Source organism: Cherax quadricarinatus, chromosome 70 (genome assembly GCF_038502225.1).
Source record: "Cherax quadricarinatus isolate ZL_2023a chromosome 70, ASM3850222v1, whole genome shotgun sequence".
NCBI lineage: Eukaryota > Metazoa > Arthropoda > Malacostraca > Decapoda > Parastacidae > Cherax > Cherax quadricarinatus.
Window position 1 is genome coordinate 21,288,252 of NC_091361.1, and position 19,433 is coordinate 21,307,684.

General features: G+C 43.5%; 1 protein-coding gene across 1 annotated transcript in view; it reads right to left on the reverse strand.

Moving 5' to 3' along the window:
* LOC128703182 (thyroxine 5-deiodinase-like) overlaps nt 1-19,433 on the reverse strand; it is a 225,252-nt gene that overhangs the window by 61,810 nt on the left and 144,009 nt on the right. The window contains exons 3-4 of the mRNA XM_070099887.1: nt 18,508-18,676; nt 3,557-3,743 (exon numbers count right to left, since the gene is read on the reverse strand). Coding sequence (XP_069955988.1) covers nt 3,557-3,743; nt 18,508-18,676 — 356 coding nt within the window. The remainder of the gene's footprint in view (nt 1-3,556; nt 3,744-18,507; nt 18,677-19,433) is intronic.

Below are 19,433 nucleotides of genomic sequence, written 5' to 3' on the forward strand. Positions count from 1 at the left end.
CTACCATCACTGTGTACAGGCCACACTAGGTCTACCATCACTGGGTACAGGTCACACCAGGTCTACCATCACTGGGTACAGGTCACATTAGGTCTACCATCACTGGGTACAGGTCACACTAGGTCTACCATCACTGGGTACAGGTCACACTAGGTCTACCATCACTGGGTACAGGTCACACTAGGTTTACCATCACTGGGTACAGGTCACACTAGGTCTACCATCACTGGGTACAGGTCACACTTGGTTTACCAACACTGGGTACAGGTCACACTTGGTTTACCAACACTGGGTACAGGTCACACTTGGTTTACCAACACTGGGTGCAGGTCACACTTCGTTTACCAACACTGGGTACAGGTCACACTAGGTCTACCATCACTGGGTACAGGTCACATTAGGTCTACCATCACTGGGTACAGGTCACACTTGGTTTACCAACACTGGGTACAGGTCACACTAGGTCTACCATCACTGGGTTCAGGTCATACTTGATTTACCAACACTGGGCACAGGTCACACTTGGTTTACCATCACTGGGTACAGGTCACACTAGGTTTGCCATCACTGGGTACAGGTCACACTAGGTCTACCATCACTAGGTACAGGTCACACTAGGTCTACCATCACTGGGTACAGGTCACACTAGGTCTACCATCACTGAGTACAGGTCACACTAGGTTTACCGTCACTGGGTACAGGTCACACTAGGTCTACCATTACTGGGTACAGGTCACGCTAGGTCTACCATCACTGTGTACAGGTCACACTAGGTCTACCATCACTGGGTACAGGTGTCACACTTGGGTTACCATCACTGGGTACAGGTCACACTGGGTCTACCATCACTGGGTACAGATCACACTAGGTCTACCATCACTGTATACAGGCCACACTAGGTCTACCATCACTGGGTACAGGTCACACTAGGTCTACCATCACTGTGTACAGGCCACACTAGGTCTACCATCACTGGGTACAGGTCACACTAGGTCTACCATCACTGGGTACAGGGCACACTAGGTCTACCATCACTGTGTACAGGCCACACTAGGTCTACCATCACTGGGTACAGGTCACACTAGGTCTACCATCACTGGGTACACGTCACATTAGGTCTACCATCACTGGGTACAGGTCATATTAGGTCTACCAACACTGGGTACAGGTCACATTAGGTCTACCATCACTGGGTACAGGTCACACTAGGTCTACCATCACTGGGTACAGGTCACATTAGGTCTATCATCACTGGGTACAGGTCACATTAGGTCTACCATCTCTGGGTACAGGTCACACAAGGTCTACCATCACTGGGTACAGGTCACATTAGGTCTACCATCACTGTATACAGGTCACACTAGGTCTACCATCACTGAGTACAGGGCACACTAGGTCTACCATCACTGGGTACAGGTCACATTAGGTCTACCATCACTGGGTACAGGTCACATTAGGTCTACCATCACTGGGTACATGTCACACTTGGTTTACCAACACTGGGTACAGGTTACACTAGGTTTACCATCACTGGGTACAGGTCACACTAGGTTTACCATCACTGGGCACAGGTCACACTAGGTTTACCATCACTGGGTACAGGTCACACTCGAGTAGACCTACTATGACTGGGTGCAGCCTCTAACTTTATTTACCAACTCTTCCCATTATTCCTTTATCACGCATTTTGTTACAATTACACCATTATCGCATTTGTCAAAGGATTTTGCATACGTCTGCATGTTATTTGTTCTGCAGTGCATCCAAGACCATGTCGTAGTGGTCCGGTAGCTGTGAGAGGCAGGAACGATCTGCTGTAAACCCGTTCTACCCTGGGTTGTGTAATTGTTGGGACTGCAAGTGGTTGACAGTAATATAAATAATAATAATAATATCTTTATTTACTACAAGTACATTTACAAGGTATACAGTCCCAGCTGACAACAATGACATACTACTATATAGAAAGTCCCTTGTTACGCTCCGCATTTCGGGCAAATTAGTGTCCGAGGATGCGACCCACACCAGTCAACTAACACCCAAGTACCCATTTTACTGATGGGGAACATAGACAACAGGTGGAAAGAAACACGTCCAATGTTTCTACTCTGGCTGGGAATCGAACCCAGGCCCTCGCCGTGTGAAGCGAGAGGCTACCAGAGCCCTGCTTCTTAACTTTATTGCTTTTGCTTCGCTGCTACATTTATGGGGAGAGAGCAATATCCGTTGTTTCAAGTGATTGTGGGATGACTCTCGTGTCTAGGCTCCCTCTCTGTAGCATACTCAAGGCACATGAAAGGGGTTCTTGCAGTTCTTGATAAACACGGAGTTCCACGAGTCTGGGCCTAGGGCAAAGTGCCTGGGCATGTTGTTAATGGGTTTTTCAAAGTACAGTGGAGTTAGGGTTATGTCAAAAAATTGGTATATATTGACAGGGTTTTGAAGCTCGTTCATGAAAAATTCATTCGGATTGACGATCTTTAGTCTGATTAATAGTTTGATAAACACAGTGTCATACTGAGACTTTAGAATTTCACTTATTTCTTTGTTGTCATCTGTGTAAGTCTTATCTTGTTTAAGCAAGGCTATAATACTTGAAGTGTTTTTACCTTGTTTTTGACAAATGAAAAGAAATATTCTGGATTTCTTTCAATATCTTTAATTGCATTTTGCACCGTCTATTTCTCCTGGATCCTGTATGACTCATTTAAGTTCAATATTTTCAATTTCCCTAGTCAGTGTTTCCTTCTGCATTTCATATAATTTGGGCCCCTTGAGAAGCTCAGTGATTCTTCACCTTCGCCTGTCTAGGGAGCAACTCTCTCTTTATAGTTTACATCTTCTCTTCTTTTTCCTTAGGGGTAGAATGCCATGAGCATCCTTCAGCTGCCAAAGAGTGGATCTTTTCCAGACTTTTTGGCTGCTGAAATATGCTCATGTCATATTTCCCCTAAGGAAAAGATGAGAAAATGTAAACTGGAAAGAGATAGATGCTCCCTCCACAGGCGAAGGAGAAGAATTACCGAATTTCTCAAAAGGGTTACATTATCTGGAATGCAGATGACTAGAGTAGTAGAAAATATTGAACCTAAATTAAATGATTGATACAGGATCCATGAGTGAGAGAATGAACTTTTGTTGGTGCAGGTCATACTAGACTAGGCGTACTAAGGCTGGGTGCAGGTCATACTAGACTAGGCGTACTAAGGCTGGGTGCAGGTCATACTAGACTAGGCCTACTAAGGCTGGGTGCAGGTCATACTAGACTAGGCCTGCTAAGGCAGGGTGCAGGTCATACTAGACTAGACCACTAAGGCTGGGTGCAGGTCATATTTGACTAGACCTATTATGGCTGGGTGCAGGTCATATTAGACTAGGCCGACTAGGGTTGGGTGCAGGTCATAATTGACTAGACCTACTATGGCTGGGTGCAGGTCATACTAGACCAGGCCTACTAAGGCTGGGTGCAGGTCTTACTTGACTAGACCTACTATGTCTAGGTGCAGGTCATACAAGACTAGGCCTATTAATCTTGCAGCAGGAAGACATGAGGCACCTCGCGGAATTTCTCCAGGTTGGCCATGAAGACGGGACAAGTGGATGATCCGAAGTTAATAACGAGTGGTTTACCTGGGTTGGCACCACTCAGCAGGTGGCACTGGGTACGCCCCTGATGCCTCAGCATGACAGGGTTAGGTGCCTGACCACCCATCTCAGCCACCATGTTCACCTCCCGCATTGTCCTGCAATGTTAACACAAGTATCAATGATATTGGGAGAGGCACGGGAAAATACCATTGTCTATAATTCTATAAGCATTGGTTTGAATCTTTATCATCACCCAGAGAGGCACACACGCGCAGAGAGGCACACACGCACAGAGAGGCACACACGCACAGAGAGGCACACACGCACAGAGAGGCACACACGCACAGAGAGGCACACACGCACAGAGAGGCACACACGCACAGAGAGGCACACACGCACAGAGAGGCACACACGCACAGAGAGGCACACACGCACAGAGAGGCACACACGCACAGAGAGGCACACACGCGCAGAGAGGCACACACGCGCACAAACACATAGCCCGGTCTGTGCTGGTAGCCAATTAGAGTTTCCAACACAGACCATAACCATTTTCAGATATAATTTGCGCAAAGTGAGGAAGGATATCTCAGGGAGCTATGTGATCACATGATTACGCCTTTTAAAGATGTCAGTCCATCAAGCACTAAACCCACACTGTTATGAAGGCTCTCTCTCAAACACAGTTTCAGAATATGATACAATGTTGTGTCTTATTATCCATGCACTAAGTGTGGCCCCATTGTTTGTGATTTCCATTCACATATTCAGGAGCATTTCTGCCTTATTGAGCTGTATTAACTTGGTATTCTCTTCAGCACGTCACAGTCCGCACCGCTCAGTACACAGTCACCCAGCAGTAAAGTGGTACCTGGGTGTTAGTGGACTGGTGTGGGTCGCATCCTGGGTGTTAGTGGACTGGTGTGGGTCGCATCCTGGGTGTTAGTGGACTGGTGTGGGTCGCATCCTGGGTGTTAGTGGACTGGTGTGGGTCGCATCCTGGTAACAAAATTAACCTAATTTGCTCGATATGCTCTGTATAACAAGTGACTTTCTATATAGTAATATGTCATTGATGTCAGCTAGGACTGTATACCTTGTACATGTACTGGTAGAAAAGATTATTATTATTATTATTATTATTATTATTATTATTATTATTATTATTATTATTATTATTATTATCATTATTATTACACGCAGCTCATGTAACTATGTAACTGGCTGCCTTCAAGAGAGAGCTGGACAGATACCTAAAGTCAGTGCCGGATCAGCCGGGCTGTGGCTCGTACGTCGGACTGCGTGCGGCCAGCAGTAACAGCCTAGTTGATCAGGCCCTGATCCATCGGGAGGCCTGGTCATGGACCGGGCCGCGGGGGCGTTGATCCCCGGAATAACCTCCAGGTAACCTCCAGGTATATACTACACACAAATAACCCACACGTAAGAGAAAGGAACTTATAAGGACTTTTCTATCTAAGTCGGACCGAAATGTTTCTGTCTCCTGTGTTGATCTGTTTGTGTATTGTTTCAGTCCCGGTATTGTACCTCTTTATTCTTTAACTTCCTCATATTTGAACTGTTCAAAACTCCGTCAACAGTCACCCATTTACCTATTTACAGAGCAGTGTCATGTTAACTGTGTTGAGAGGACGGGCTGCTGCAGGACGGGCTGCTGCAGGACGGGCTGCTGCAGGACGGGCTGCTGCAGGACGGGCTGCTGCAGGACGTGTCTAGCACTTCCTAGCAAGGCTTAAAATTTCCTCTTTCTTCAGTACCAGTAGAGCTTAATACTCAGTTCTTCTTGGTACTCAAGCACACACATACACACATAAGGCCAGGAGCTATGAATCGATCCCTGTAATCACATATAGGAGAGTACACACACACGCATACACACATACACACACCAGGGACCAGGAGCTGAGTATCGATCCCTGCAACCACAATTAGGTGAGTACACACACTCTCTCTCTCTCTCTCTCTCTCTCTCTCTGATCCAAAGTTGTTGTAGAACCACATCAATGAGAAAACAACAGTCAAGGATCAGGTAATTAGGTTGAGGAAGGAAGGAGAGGAGCTCATAAGTGTGATGTCGGTCAACTGTGCTTGTGAGGTCACAGGCTGACCTAAGCAACCAGTGTAAATTGTTCCACTCCTTGTTCCACTCCTTGCCTTGGCAGGGAAGTGTTGGAAGTGTAGAAAGAAACCTGGCGCCGTCTCGGTCTCAGGTCTTTTGTTCTTGACGGCGACAGTAAGGAGTGGTTAGTGACTGTAGAAATGTACCTTTGGTGTGAAAACACGTGGTGTGCACCTCATGGGAGGGGGAAGGGGCAAGCGGCCAGGAAGTATGTGAAGAGCTCAGCACAATATTTTGGGAAGTGTTCACAGAGGAGGTGGAAAGATGTCCAGCAAACCGAGGCGGTGGGGTACACCAGCAATTACTGGACACACTGCACACAGCCGAGGAGGGGATGAAGAAAATGTTAGGTAAACTAGATACCTCCAAGGCGGTGGGCTCAGACATGTTTCCATGGGTCCTGAGAGAGGGCACAGACGCACAGTTGTGTCACTAACAACAATCTTCAACACATCTATCGTAACAGGGTAACTACCTATGGTGTTAAAAACAGTAAATAGCGCTGGAATGGATCAGAAGAAACCTGACAAGAAGAAAACAGCTAGTGGTGGTACGTGACAAGGTGTCACAGTGGACGCCACTGTTGAATTGGGTTCTACAAGGGTCAGTCCTAGGTCCGGTGCTGTTTTTGGTATATGTGAATGACATGATGGAAGGAATAGATTCAGAGGTGTTCCTGTTTGCAGACGATGTGAAGCTAATAAGGAGAATACAAGACGACTAGGATCAGGTAAGATTACAATGGGATCTGGACAGGCTGCATTGACACTCAAATGTACTGGCACTTTATGGCACTCAAATGTGCTGGCACTTCATGACACTCAAGTGTGCTGGCATTTCATGACACTCGTGAGTGCTGGCACTTCATGACACTCAAGTGTGCTGGAACTTCATGACACTCATAAGTGCTGGCACTTCATGACACTCAAGTGTGCTGGCACTTTATGGAGCTCAAGTGTACTGGCACTTTATGGCACTCAAATGTGTTGACACTTCATGACACTCAAGTGTGCTGGCACTTCATGGCACTCAAGTGTGCTGGCACTTCATGGCACTTCTTGGCACTCAAGTGTGCTGGCAGTCAAGTGCGTCTTAACTGATCTTTCTTCCATGCTCGAGAGACATAAACTTGCATAAAAATCAACGTTCAGAGAAACTTATCAATGACAACACAAGAAGAATCTTACAGTCGTAGTCAGAAAATATTTCATACGATGCAGTTCTTGTAGGAACATGTGTAGGTGGCGGACACGGTAGTGTAAGAACGTTGAACACGCAAACTCAACACAAGGATCATTCCAGGGACAGCTCAGACGATCTTCCTGCAACTGTTGCTCCTATTTATTTAGCAGTAAGTAAGGGTCACTGTGTTCCTATTATGGATGGCATCTTGAAGGTGTCGTGGTGTACGTTCCGTGGGGCTCAGGTTTAAAACGAATTGAGGTGGAATAACAGTTCTTAGATAATTGATCTGATGGTGTAATATTAATAAAAAACGCTCTTGCGTCTTTAAATCTTATAAGAAATTTCCCCTAATGCTCTGGTTGTCATGCATGACACGCCATGGCCTGGCTTCCAGGCCACGTCAGAACCCACTCAATATTTCATGCACTGGGCGGTGATATTTATCCTCCACTCTCAGACCCTCGGTTGTCCATATTTGATGCCGTCACAGCTGGAGACCCGACACAGCAACCACTCCTCCAGCCAGATTTGTTTCTATCACTGCATGATTAGAGAAAGAGAGAGAGAGAAAGATAGAGGTATCCCACGTGTCCCTTTACCCCAGCCCCGTCTACCTCACGAAAACCTTAATTTTTAAAGGGGTGGACCTGTAAGCCAGCGGTAGGCATCGGTCATATGACCGAAAGCTCGAGGGCTGGGTCATCATATGACTAAGACCCGCGTCAAGAAAACTTCCTGATTCCCTGAAGAGTCTTTGGTAACTTAACCTAACCTCACCACACGCAAGAGGCCGAATAACTGTGACTTAGTTAACAGACAAGAGCTGCGGCTCACTTCTCTGAAGAAACACACACACAAATAACCCGCACATAAAAGACAGAAGCTTACGACGACGTTTCGGTCCGACTTGGACCATTGACAAAGTCACACTAACAGAGGAGGAGGAGGACGGCTATATATAGGCAGGAAGAGGTGGAGGTAGTAGTAGTGGTAGTAGTAGTAGTAGTAGTAGTAGTACAAGAATTGTATATAATACCGACAGGATGAAATGACACATGCACAACACCCGGGCATCCCCACCGTAGACGTTTCGCCATCCAGCCAGCCACTGGATGGCGAAACGTCCACAACAAAGACAACCAGACGCCGCACATGTGTCTAATTGTCTGGTTGTCTTTGTTGTGGACGTTTCGCCATCCAGCCAGCCACTGGATGGCGAAACGTCCACAACAAAGACAACCAGACAATTAGACACATGTGCGGCGTCTGGTTGTCTTTGTTGTGGACGTTTCGCCATCCAGTGGCTGGCTGGATGGCGAAACGTCTACGGTGGGGATGCCCGGGTGTTGTGCATGTGTCATTTCATCCTGTCGGTATTATATACAATTCTTGTACTACTACTACTACTACTACTACCACTACTACTACCTCCACCTCTTCCTGCCTATATATAGCCGTCCTCCTCCTCCTCTGTTAGTGTGACTTTGTCAATGGTCCAAGTCGGACCGAAACGTCGTCGTAAGCTTCTGTCTTTTATGTGCGGGTTATTTGTGTATCGTTCCAGTCACGGTATTGTGCCTTTTTGTTATTTACTCTGAAGAAACCTTAGGAAAGGCCCAAGAGATGGAACTCAACCCAGTGAGGCATCATAAAAGTATATGAGACCAAACACTCGAAACTAGCTTCCATTTCTCCGTATATTTTCAACTAACAATTGTTGGTGTTATAAGACAATACTGGTTCACAGGGGATGTATATGGTAACCACCATATACATCCTTAACTAGTGTGTTTCGTACTTTCTATGCAATAACTTAAGAATGACTGTTTCGATCAGCTTCAAACTTTCAAAACTGGTGTGTTTTCGCAGATTAAAGTGTCGAATTGTTATTGGGCCGTTAAAGACTTAATATACTAATTTTATGTAAAAGTTGGGGAACACATGCCCATGTGGAGCACTAAGGTATTAGGTGCATCTATCACACTTTCGTGTGATGCTGACTTCATGTGATGCTTCTCCTTGTCTCAACACTGTTTTCTGACTCCATGTGATGCTCCTCCTTGTCTCAACACTGTCTTCTGACTCCATGTGATGCTCCTCCTTGTCTCAACACTGTTTTCTGACTCCACGTGATGCTTCCCTTGTCTCAACACTGTTTTCTGACTCCATGTGATGCTCCTCCTTGTCTCAACATTGTTTTCTGACTCCATGTGATGCTCCTCCTTGTCTCAACATTGTTTTCTGACTCCACGTGATGCTTCCCTTGTCTCAACACTGTTTTCTGACTCCATGTGATGCTCCTCCTTGTCTCAACACTGTCTTCTGACTACATGGATACCTGGAGTATACCTGGAAACGGTTCCGGGGTCAACGCCCCTGCAGCCCAGTCTGTGACCAGGGCTCATGGTGGATCAGGGCCTGATCAACCAGGCTGTTACTGTTGGCCGCAAGCAAACCGACGTACGAACTACAGCACCAAGCTATGTTAAGCTTAAAGAACGTCTTGTGGCACCAAGCTATGTTAAGCTTAAAGGGCGTCTTGTAGCACCAAGCTATGTTTAGCTGAAAGAGCGTCTTGTGGCACCAAGCTATGTTAAGCTTAAAGAGTGTCTTGTGGCACCAAGCTATGTTAAGCTTAAAGGGAGTTTTGAAGCACAAAGCTATGTTAAGCTTAAAGAGCGTCTTGTGGCACCAAGCTATGTTAAGCTGAAAGGGCGTCTTGTGGCACCAAGCTATGTTAAGCTTAAAGGGCGTCTTGTAGCACCAAGCTATGTTAAGCTGAAAGGGCGTCTTGTGGCACCAAGCTATGTTAAGCTTAAAGAGTGTCTTGTGGCACCAAGCTATGTTAAACTTAAAGGGAGTTTTGAAGCACCAAGCTATGTTAAGTTTAAAGGGAGTTTTGAAGCACCAAGCTATGTTAAGCTTAAAGAGCATCTTGTGGCACCAAGCTATGTTAAGCTTAAAGAGTGTCTTGTAGCACCAAGCTATGTTAAGCTTAAAGAGCATCTTGTAGCACCAAGCTATGTTAAGCTTAAAGAGTGTCTTGTGGCACCAAGCTATGTTAAGCTTAAAGAGTGTCTTGTGGCACCAAGCGTCAGTAGTGCTGAAGGCGGCTGAGTGGCTCCTGCGGCTGAGCGGTCTCTTCCTGAGTGGCTCTTCCTGAGTGGCTCCTCCTGAAAAGGGCTGCGGCTGAGTGGCTCCCTTTCCTGAGCGGACTCCTTTTCACACCTATATGCTAATGACCTTGACCTCGCCCTCAACTCCCCGTCACGACCCCCCCCACGACCCCCACTCACGAGCCCCACCCACGACCCCCCCCCACGACCCCCCCAGACCCCCACCCACGACCCCCCACCCATGACCCCACCCACGACCCCCACCCACAACCCCCACCCACGACACCCACCCACGATCCCCACCCTCGACCACCTCACCCTCAACCCCCACCCACGCCTGCCCGACCGGCGCCCCACCTGCGCGCCCGCCAGTGCCTTCTGCAGCATCGTCCGGATCGCCCCCGCTCCCCAAATTTTTTTTCCGATTTTTTTCGAATTTTTTTTGAATTTCATTTTCTTGTGCTCTCCATCTCCTCGGATCAAATTTTTGAGGGTCTCCTTCCCACTTTCACCCCCATCCAAATTTTTTTTTTTGAATTTCATTTTCTTATAATCTCCTTGGATCAAGTTTTTTGGATTCCCCCCTTCTGGGGGTAAGCATTCAAAATGGACTCCCATTTTCACCCCAAGTATTTCTCCTTCATCTCCTTGGATCAAGTTTTTCTCGATAATACAAAGACTCCAATTCCTCAGATCAAATTTTTTCTCGAAATCAAAGTCTCCATCTCCTTGGAACAAGGTTTTCTCCTCCATCTCCTCGGATCAAGTTTTTTTTTGGATTCCCCCCTCTGGGGGTAAGCATTCAAATGAACTCCTATGGGGCATGGTACTCTCTCTTACTACAGGTCTAAACATGTGTGACGTCACCCCACCTGTGTTTACTCAGCGGTCAGTGACGTCACGTGATGACCCCACACACAGGCTGAATCTTGTCCACTTCCCCCTACACATTTTTCAACTCTTAACCTAGGATAACCCAAATAATTTCACATTTTTTTCGTTAATACCCACAACAATCCACAATTTCTTTACAAAATACAACACAAGTCTAGACATTTTTCTCGTTTTAACCTTTTCATCAGAAAAAGTCACCACAACACTTACAACTTATAACCACTTTTCGATAAATTCACTAGTCACAATTTTACATATTACGAAGTTAATACGCACACACACCTCACTTTACTTTGAACACCTTCAAAACACTCATAAATCATTTGAATATTCACAAAAATACCTTTGAACATTTCCAAACAACACTGAAACACTTCCAAAATATAATTTTGAGTACTCCCAAATACACCACTGAATACTACTAAAACACTTTTTTCTCGTTTTAACTAATTTCAACAGAAAAAGTCACAACAACAACCCACAACTTATAATCACTTTTCAGCAACTCTAATTTGTCAACAACACCCACAACCCACAACGCCCACAACCCACATCACTCACAACAACAGCCCACTTATAAAATCTTTTCGGTATCTCTAGTTCGACAACAACACCCACAACCCACAACACCCACATCCCACAACACCCACAATTTTTTCTCGTTTTAACTAATTTAATCAGAAAAGTCACAACAACCCACAACAACAGCCCACTTATAGCATCTTTTCGGTATCTCTAGTTCGACAACAACACCCACAACCCTCATCAATTATCAATTTATTCACAATTTATTCGATACAAATTTTTCCCCTTCTTTTTATTGAATCTTAAAATGTAATGCACATTCCTCCCTACATTACTAAAATTCTAATAAAGTCCTCTCCATACCCATCTCCTTGTATTACCTGAAGTTTACCTGGAGAGAGTTTCGGGGGTCAACGCCCCCGCGGCCCGGTCTGTGACCAGGCCTCCTGGTGGATCAGCGCCTGATCAACCAGGCTGTTGCTGCTGGCTGCACGCAAACCAACGTACGAGCCACAGCCCGGCTGATCAGGAACTGACTTTAGGTGCTTGTCCAGTGCCAGCTTGAAGACTGCCAGGGGTCTGTTGGTAATCCCCCTTATGTGTGCTGGGAGGCAGTTGAACAGTCTCGGGCCCCTGACACTTATTGTATGGTCTCTTAACGTGCTAGTGACACCCCTGCTTTTCATTGGGGAGATGGTGCATCGTCTGCCAAGTCGTAGTGAGTGATTTTCGTGTGCAAGTTCGGTACTAGTCCCTCTAGGATTTTCCAGGTGTATATAATCATGTATCTCTCCCTCCTGCGTTCCAGGGAATACAGGTTTAGAAACCTCAAGCGCTCCCAGTAATTGAGGTGTTTTATCTCCGTTATGCGCGCCGTGAAAGTTCTCTGTACATTTTCTAGGTCGGCAATTTCACCTGCCTTGAAAGGTGCTGTTAGAGTGCAGCAATATTCCAGCCTAGATAGAACAAGTGACCTGAAGAGTGTCATCATGGGCTTGGCCTCCCTAGTTTTGAAGGTTCTCATTATCCATCCTGTCATTTTTCTAGCAGATGCGATTGATACAATGTTATGGTCCTTGAAGGTGAGATCCTCCGACATAATCACTCCCAGGTCTTTGACGTTGGTGTTTCGCTCTATTTTGTGGCCAGAATTTGTTTTGTACTCTGATGAAGATTTAATTTCCTCATGTTTACCATATCTGAGTAATTGAAATTTCTCATCGTTGAACTTCATATTGTTTTCTGCAGCCCACTGAAAGATTTGGTTGATGTCCGCCTGGAGCCTTGCAGTGTCTGCAATGGAAGACACTGTCATGCAGATTCGGGTGTCATCTGCAAAGGAAGACACGGTGCTGTGGCTGACATCCTTGTCTATGTCGGATATGAGGATGAGGAACAAGATGGGAGCTAGTACTGTGCCTTGTGGAACAGAGCTTTTCACCGTAGCTGCCTCGGACTTTACTCTGTTGACGACTACTCTCTGTGTTCTGTTACTGAGGAAATTATAGATCCATCGACCGACTTTTCCTGTTATTCCTTTAGCGCGCATTTTGTGCGCTATTACGCCATGGTCACACTTGTCGAAGGCTTTTGCAAAGTCTGTATATATTACATCTGCATTCTTTTTGTCTTCTAGTGCATTTAGGACCTTGTCGTAGTGATCCAGTAGTTGAGACAGACAGGAGCGACAACTAATCATCTCACTACCCAACTATTGCGACATGTTTCAACACCCTCCAATCTTTTCCAATATATCATAACTTTTCAATTCTATAATTTCTTTTTAAAATATTCACACATTACCTTTATTTTCAGTAAAATCCCCCCATATTTCATTAAATTTCTAATACAACCCTCCCCATACCCCTCTCCATCTCACCCACATTTCTTCACATCCACTCACCCATCTCCCAACACACCTCTTCTGAACACACACAAAAATCACATTTCACATCCACAAATGCATCTCATCACCCATCTCAAATCCACTAAAATCACTGTATCCAAGATATTCACAAAACTCTATGACCACCTAACACAGACACACAGACACACACACACACACACACACACACACACACACACACACAAACACACACACACACACACACACACACACACACACACACACACACACACACACACACACACATCAATCAGATAACTGCTGCAGCATATGGGCGCCTGGCAAACCTGAGAACAGCATTCCGATACCTTAGTAAGGAATCATTCAAGACACTGTACACCGTGTATGTCAGGCCCATACTGGAGTATGCAGCACCTGTTTGGAACCCGCACTTGATAAAGCACGTCAAGAAACTAGAGAAAGTACAAAGGTTTGCGACAAGGTTAGTTCCAGAGCTAAGGGGAATGGCCTATGAGGAAAGATTAAGGGCAATCGGCCTGACCACACTGGAGGACAGGAGGGTCAGGGGAGACATGATAACGACATATAAAATACTGCGTGGAATAGACAAAGTGGACAAAGACAGGATGTTCCAGGGAGGGGACACAGAAACAAGAGGCCACAATTGGAAGTTGAAGACACAAATGAGTCAGAGAGATAGTAGGAAGTATTTCTTCAGTCATAGAGTTGTAAGGCAGTGGAACAGCCTAGAAAATGACGTAGTGGAGGCAGGAACCATACACAGTTTTAAGACGAGGTTTGATAAAGCTCATGGAGCGGGGAGAGAGAGGGCCTAGTAGCAACCGGTGAAGAGGCGGGGCCAGGAGCTAGGACTCGACCCCTGCAACCACAAATAGGTGAGTACAAATAGGTGAGTACACACACACACACACACACACACACACACACACACACACACACACCTCACTTTACTTTGAATACCTTCAAAACACTCTCATACATCATTTGAGATCACCTTTTCTCAATATCTCTTAAGAAATATTCTCTCATCCACAACCTTTATCATCTCACTACAGAACAACCCCAAGATTACTTCGAACACTCTCATAAATCATTTGAATACTCACATAAACACCTTTGAACATTTCCAAACAACACTGAAGCACTTCCAAAATATCATTTTGATTACTCCCATCTCTAATTTATCTACACTTACATATTTCATTAAATTACAACTCATCCACCATACTCCTCCCACATTCTCCAGACTTTACAACATTATCACAAAAACTAACTCATACACTTATGACATGAGACATTTTACCAAAACTAACACAAACACACCCACACACACCACACTTTACTTTGTACAACACCAAAAACAGCATCAATTACCTTTGATTACTCCAAAAACATCATTTGAACACATTCAAAAACATCATCAAACTCCTTTGAATACTCCCAAAACACCACTGAATACTACCAAAACAGCACCGAAAACTGCCCAAACAACACTAAAAATCACCAGAAACTAAGATCAACACCACCAACTAACACCCATTTTATAGAAATCCCCTCAAATCACTATAACCAAGACGATCCCACTCACCTCAAAACCACTAAGATCGCAGAAAACACTCATTTTTATAAACATTCACACAAAAAATCACAATCACCAACTCCATACAATATCTAATACACTCCTCTCACTACCACCAACACATACCAGCACAGATAGGGATACCTCCCGTGACATCACACTCCATCCTGCGTTTACTTGGCGATCAGCGACGTCACACCCCACTTTTACTTCATTTAACTTAACGAGAGGAAGTTACTTGTTTCAACCTGTTATATCTTCAATATCTAAGATCACCACAATCAAGACGTTTACCAAATTCTATAACCCCTCCACTAAGATCACACATTTTTGTACACATTTCTCTTAAAACATCATCATAACGAAGATCACTAAAACTATCTATACTTTTACTAAGATCACATAACATTTTATCTTCTCTAACTCACCCACCAATTTACATTCTCATTCACACTTACACATTTCATTAGCCGAAATTACATCTCATCCACCAAACTCCTCCCTCATTCTCCAGACTTTACAACATTAGCACAAAAAAAAAACTAACTCATACACTTATGACATGAGACATTACCACAACTAACACACTGACTAACTTTGAACCAACTCGAAACATCACCAAAACACCACTGATCATCTTCAAAAAATACTCTGCATATCATTTGAACACCTTCAAAAAACACCATCAAACACCTCCGAATACTCCCAAAACACTACTGATTACTACCTAATCACCACTGAATACTACCAAAACACCGTCAAAATCACCAGAATCTAAGTTTAGCATCACCAGCTAACATCCATTTTATAGAAATTCCCTCAAATCACTATAACCAAGAACTCCCTCCCCATGGGCGAAAAAAAAAAAAAAAAAAAAAAAAACTTGAACACAAACCTAATACCCTACCTGAGATCTCTAGAACTGCAGACACATTCATCACCTTCAAAACTACCATTAGAAAACATCTTATCTCCCTGATACACCCCGTCAACTAACTACACGAATACCACCTGGTGGTTCACACTTACACTCACTCACCCATTTGACCATAAACAGAAATATTAATCTCAGTCTTAAAATAATGAATCCTGTGATACTCCAATACTGAAACTATATACTGTGCCAAAACAAAAGCATTCACATTGCTAAACTCACAAACTAGTATTTAGTCACTTAGCCATAATACCAACTTACCTCATAATTTGTAATATTTTACAATTAAGAATAAAACTAAGTATGCCCGAAATGCCTAGCCATGCTAAGCGTTCTAGTGGTACACTCTGTAATTACAATTTTAAAACATGTAAACCACACAATAACCAAATTTCTGTAAACTCAGCATTGTAATCCTTATAGAGAATAAACTTTGAATTTGAATGATCACCATCAACTGAAAACATATCTTGTACACACATAAATCTAAGACAACCACCAACAACAATCACCCATGTTCACTTACCTCAAAAATCACTAATATCACAGAAAACACTCATTTTTTATAAACATTCACACAAAAAATCATATTTGACAATATCTAAGCGCACTCATCTCACTACCACCAACACACGATGTCACACCTCACAGGACCGGCGAGCTCACCTCCAGTGACGTCACACTCCCATCTGTGTTTACTTGGTGGTTGGTAACATCACACCCAACCCACCTTGTTTCAACCTGTTGTACCCTACATTATCTAAGAACACTATATCCAAGACGATTACCAGATTTTTTGACCCCACCACTAATATCACAGAAAACACTCATTTTTATAATTATTTACACAAAAATCACGATCACCAATTCCATATCATGTTTACCGTCATCTATCAACACTCATCACCAAGATCACCAAAAATCTAAAATCATGCATCTCAAAACTACTATAATTACTGAAAACACTTATTTTTAAACATTCGCACAAAAACCGAGTGGTGCTACAAGACGCCCTTTAAGCTTAACATAGCTTGGTGCCACAAGACACTCTTTAAGCTTAACATAGCTTGGTGCCACAAGACACTCTTTAAGCTTAACATAGCTTGGTGCCACAAGACACTCTTTAAGCTTAACATAGCTTGGTGCTTCAAAACTCCCTGCTTAACATAGCTTGGTGCCACAAGACACTCTTTAAGCTTAACATAGCTTGGTGCCACAAGACACTCTTTAAGCTTAACATAGCTTGGTGCCACAAGACACTCTTTAAGCTTAACATAGCTTGGTGCCACAAGACACTCTAAACATAGCTTGGTGCCACAAGACACTCTTTCAGCTTAACATAGCTTGGTGCCACAAGACACTCTTTCAGCTTAACATAGCTTGGTGCCACAAGACACTCTTTAAGCTTAACATAGCTTGGTGCCACAAGACGCTCTTTCAGCTTAACATAGCTTGGTGCCACAAGACACTCTTTCAGCTTAACATAGCTTGGTGCTACAAGACGCTCTTTCAGCTTAACATAGCTTGGTGCCACAAGACGCTCTTTCAGCTTAACATAGCTTGGTGCTACAAGACGCTCTTTCAGCTTAACATAACTTGGTGCTACAAGACGCACTTTAAGTTTGACATAACTTTGTGTATTGAGAGAATACCTAAGAACGTCGTACTGTATAATCTCAATATGTCAAAATCGCTCCCTGCTTGTAAGAGATAAGTCAACTGTAAATATAAATCTAGATGTGCTCTTGTTTGCCCTTCTAAGGTCTAGTACCTAGAACTTTTTCATATCCATATTATTTTTCCACAGGATATGTGGAAAATACTGTATATATTTTCCGGAAATACGGTAATTTATAGGTAAATAGATGGCCTATACTGTATTTAATAATATTTGTCATAGAAAACGGAAAGCTTGCGTCTGGGCAGGAGACTCGCCATCTTGGTTTTTGAATTTTGTGCAAACGTTGGTGTAATGGGAAGAATTTTTCGTGCTCTAGAGGTTAAAATTGTGTTGACACCTCTCAAATAGGAGGCGAAATTGGTGGATGTGCATTCCTGCGTAACTTGAGATATCAGACGACTGGACAAAACAGCTCCAGGAACCTCAGATAAGCTCTCTAGATTTGTGTGTAATTCTGGCCAGCATTATTTTCATAGATTTAGTTAGAGTGAGGTTTTCTGAGTATGATACACATTAATCTCCAGTCAAATTGGTGAGTGATATTAAGATATATTTTCCTTCTGTTATGTAATTGTGTATATATATAACCATTTATTATTTTTAATATACAGTCCACAAATTTATATATTTACCAGTATTCCTGTTGTATGTATATTTCATTTAATTAATAGGTCCAGAGCAACTTGTGGTTATGTCAGTGATAGGTATCGAAGGGGGACATTTTTTGCGATCTGGTGTCCCAAATTCCTACTTGTCTATGTAACATTGATAAATAATAATTATCTTTGTTATCATTTACTGTTATGTACATAATTAGTTACATTCAGATAAATGCAATTTTCCACAGGATAGATATCGGGTGCACAATAAACTAGCCGCTTCGGCGTCAAAATCAAATAAAAATCCACGTAGCCTGACTGAAACTGATTGAACTCATAAGTAAATATGAAGTAATATAAAGTGTATGGTGGACTCACCCTTCCCAGATGGCCTTGCTCTTCTCTCTAGCGTTGGCGAACTCCAGGGAACCATCAATGGTGGTGAGGAGACGGTCTTTGGAATTTTGGGAGAGGAGTGGATCCTGTCGAGCCAGTACCATCTCTCTCACTCTGTCTCGCCCCAGCACCTTGCTCACACACGGCACCACTGTTGAGAGAGTTCTAAGGTACAATGACCGCCACAGACAACGGGAAGTATGGGAGATCACGTACACAGGAGCACAGAATATTGGGGAGAGCGACATAGTCTGGAACAGTAGGGGTCTGGAACAGTAGGGGTCTGGAACAGTAGGGGTCTGGAACAGTAGGGGTCATTAAGAAACAAGTAACTTATAGTCACATTCAGCCGGGTATATGTCACTTGGCCTCAAATTAACTTTGGTATGAAAAACTTTGAAAAATATATTTAATATTTTCCTAGTAGTCTGTATATTAGTATGCTCCTAGTAGTGTGTATGTTAGTCTACTAGTAGTGTGTATGTTAGTCTACTAGTAGTGTGTATGTTAGTCTACTAGTAGTGTGTATGTTAGTCTACTAGTAGTGTGTATGTTAGTCTACTAGTAGTGTGTATATTAGTCTACTAGTAGTGTGTATATTAGTCTACTAGTAGTGTGTATATTAGTCTACTAGTAGTGTGTATATTAGTCTACTAGTAGTGTGTATATTAGTCTACTAGTAGTGTGTATGTTAGTCTACTAGTAGTGTGTATATTAGTCTACTAGTAGTGTGTATATTAGTCTACTAGTAGTGTGTATGTTAGTATACTAGTAGTGTGTATATTAGTCTACTAGTAGTGTGTATATTAGTCTACTAGTAGTGTGTATATTAGTCTACTAGTAGTGTGTATATTAGTCTACTAGTAGTGTGTATATTAGTCTACTAGTAGTGTGTATATTAGTCTACT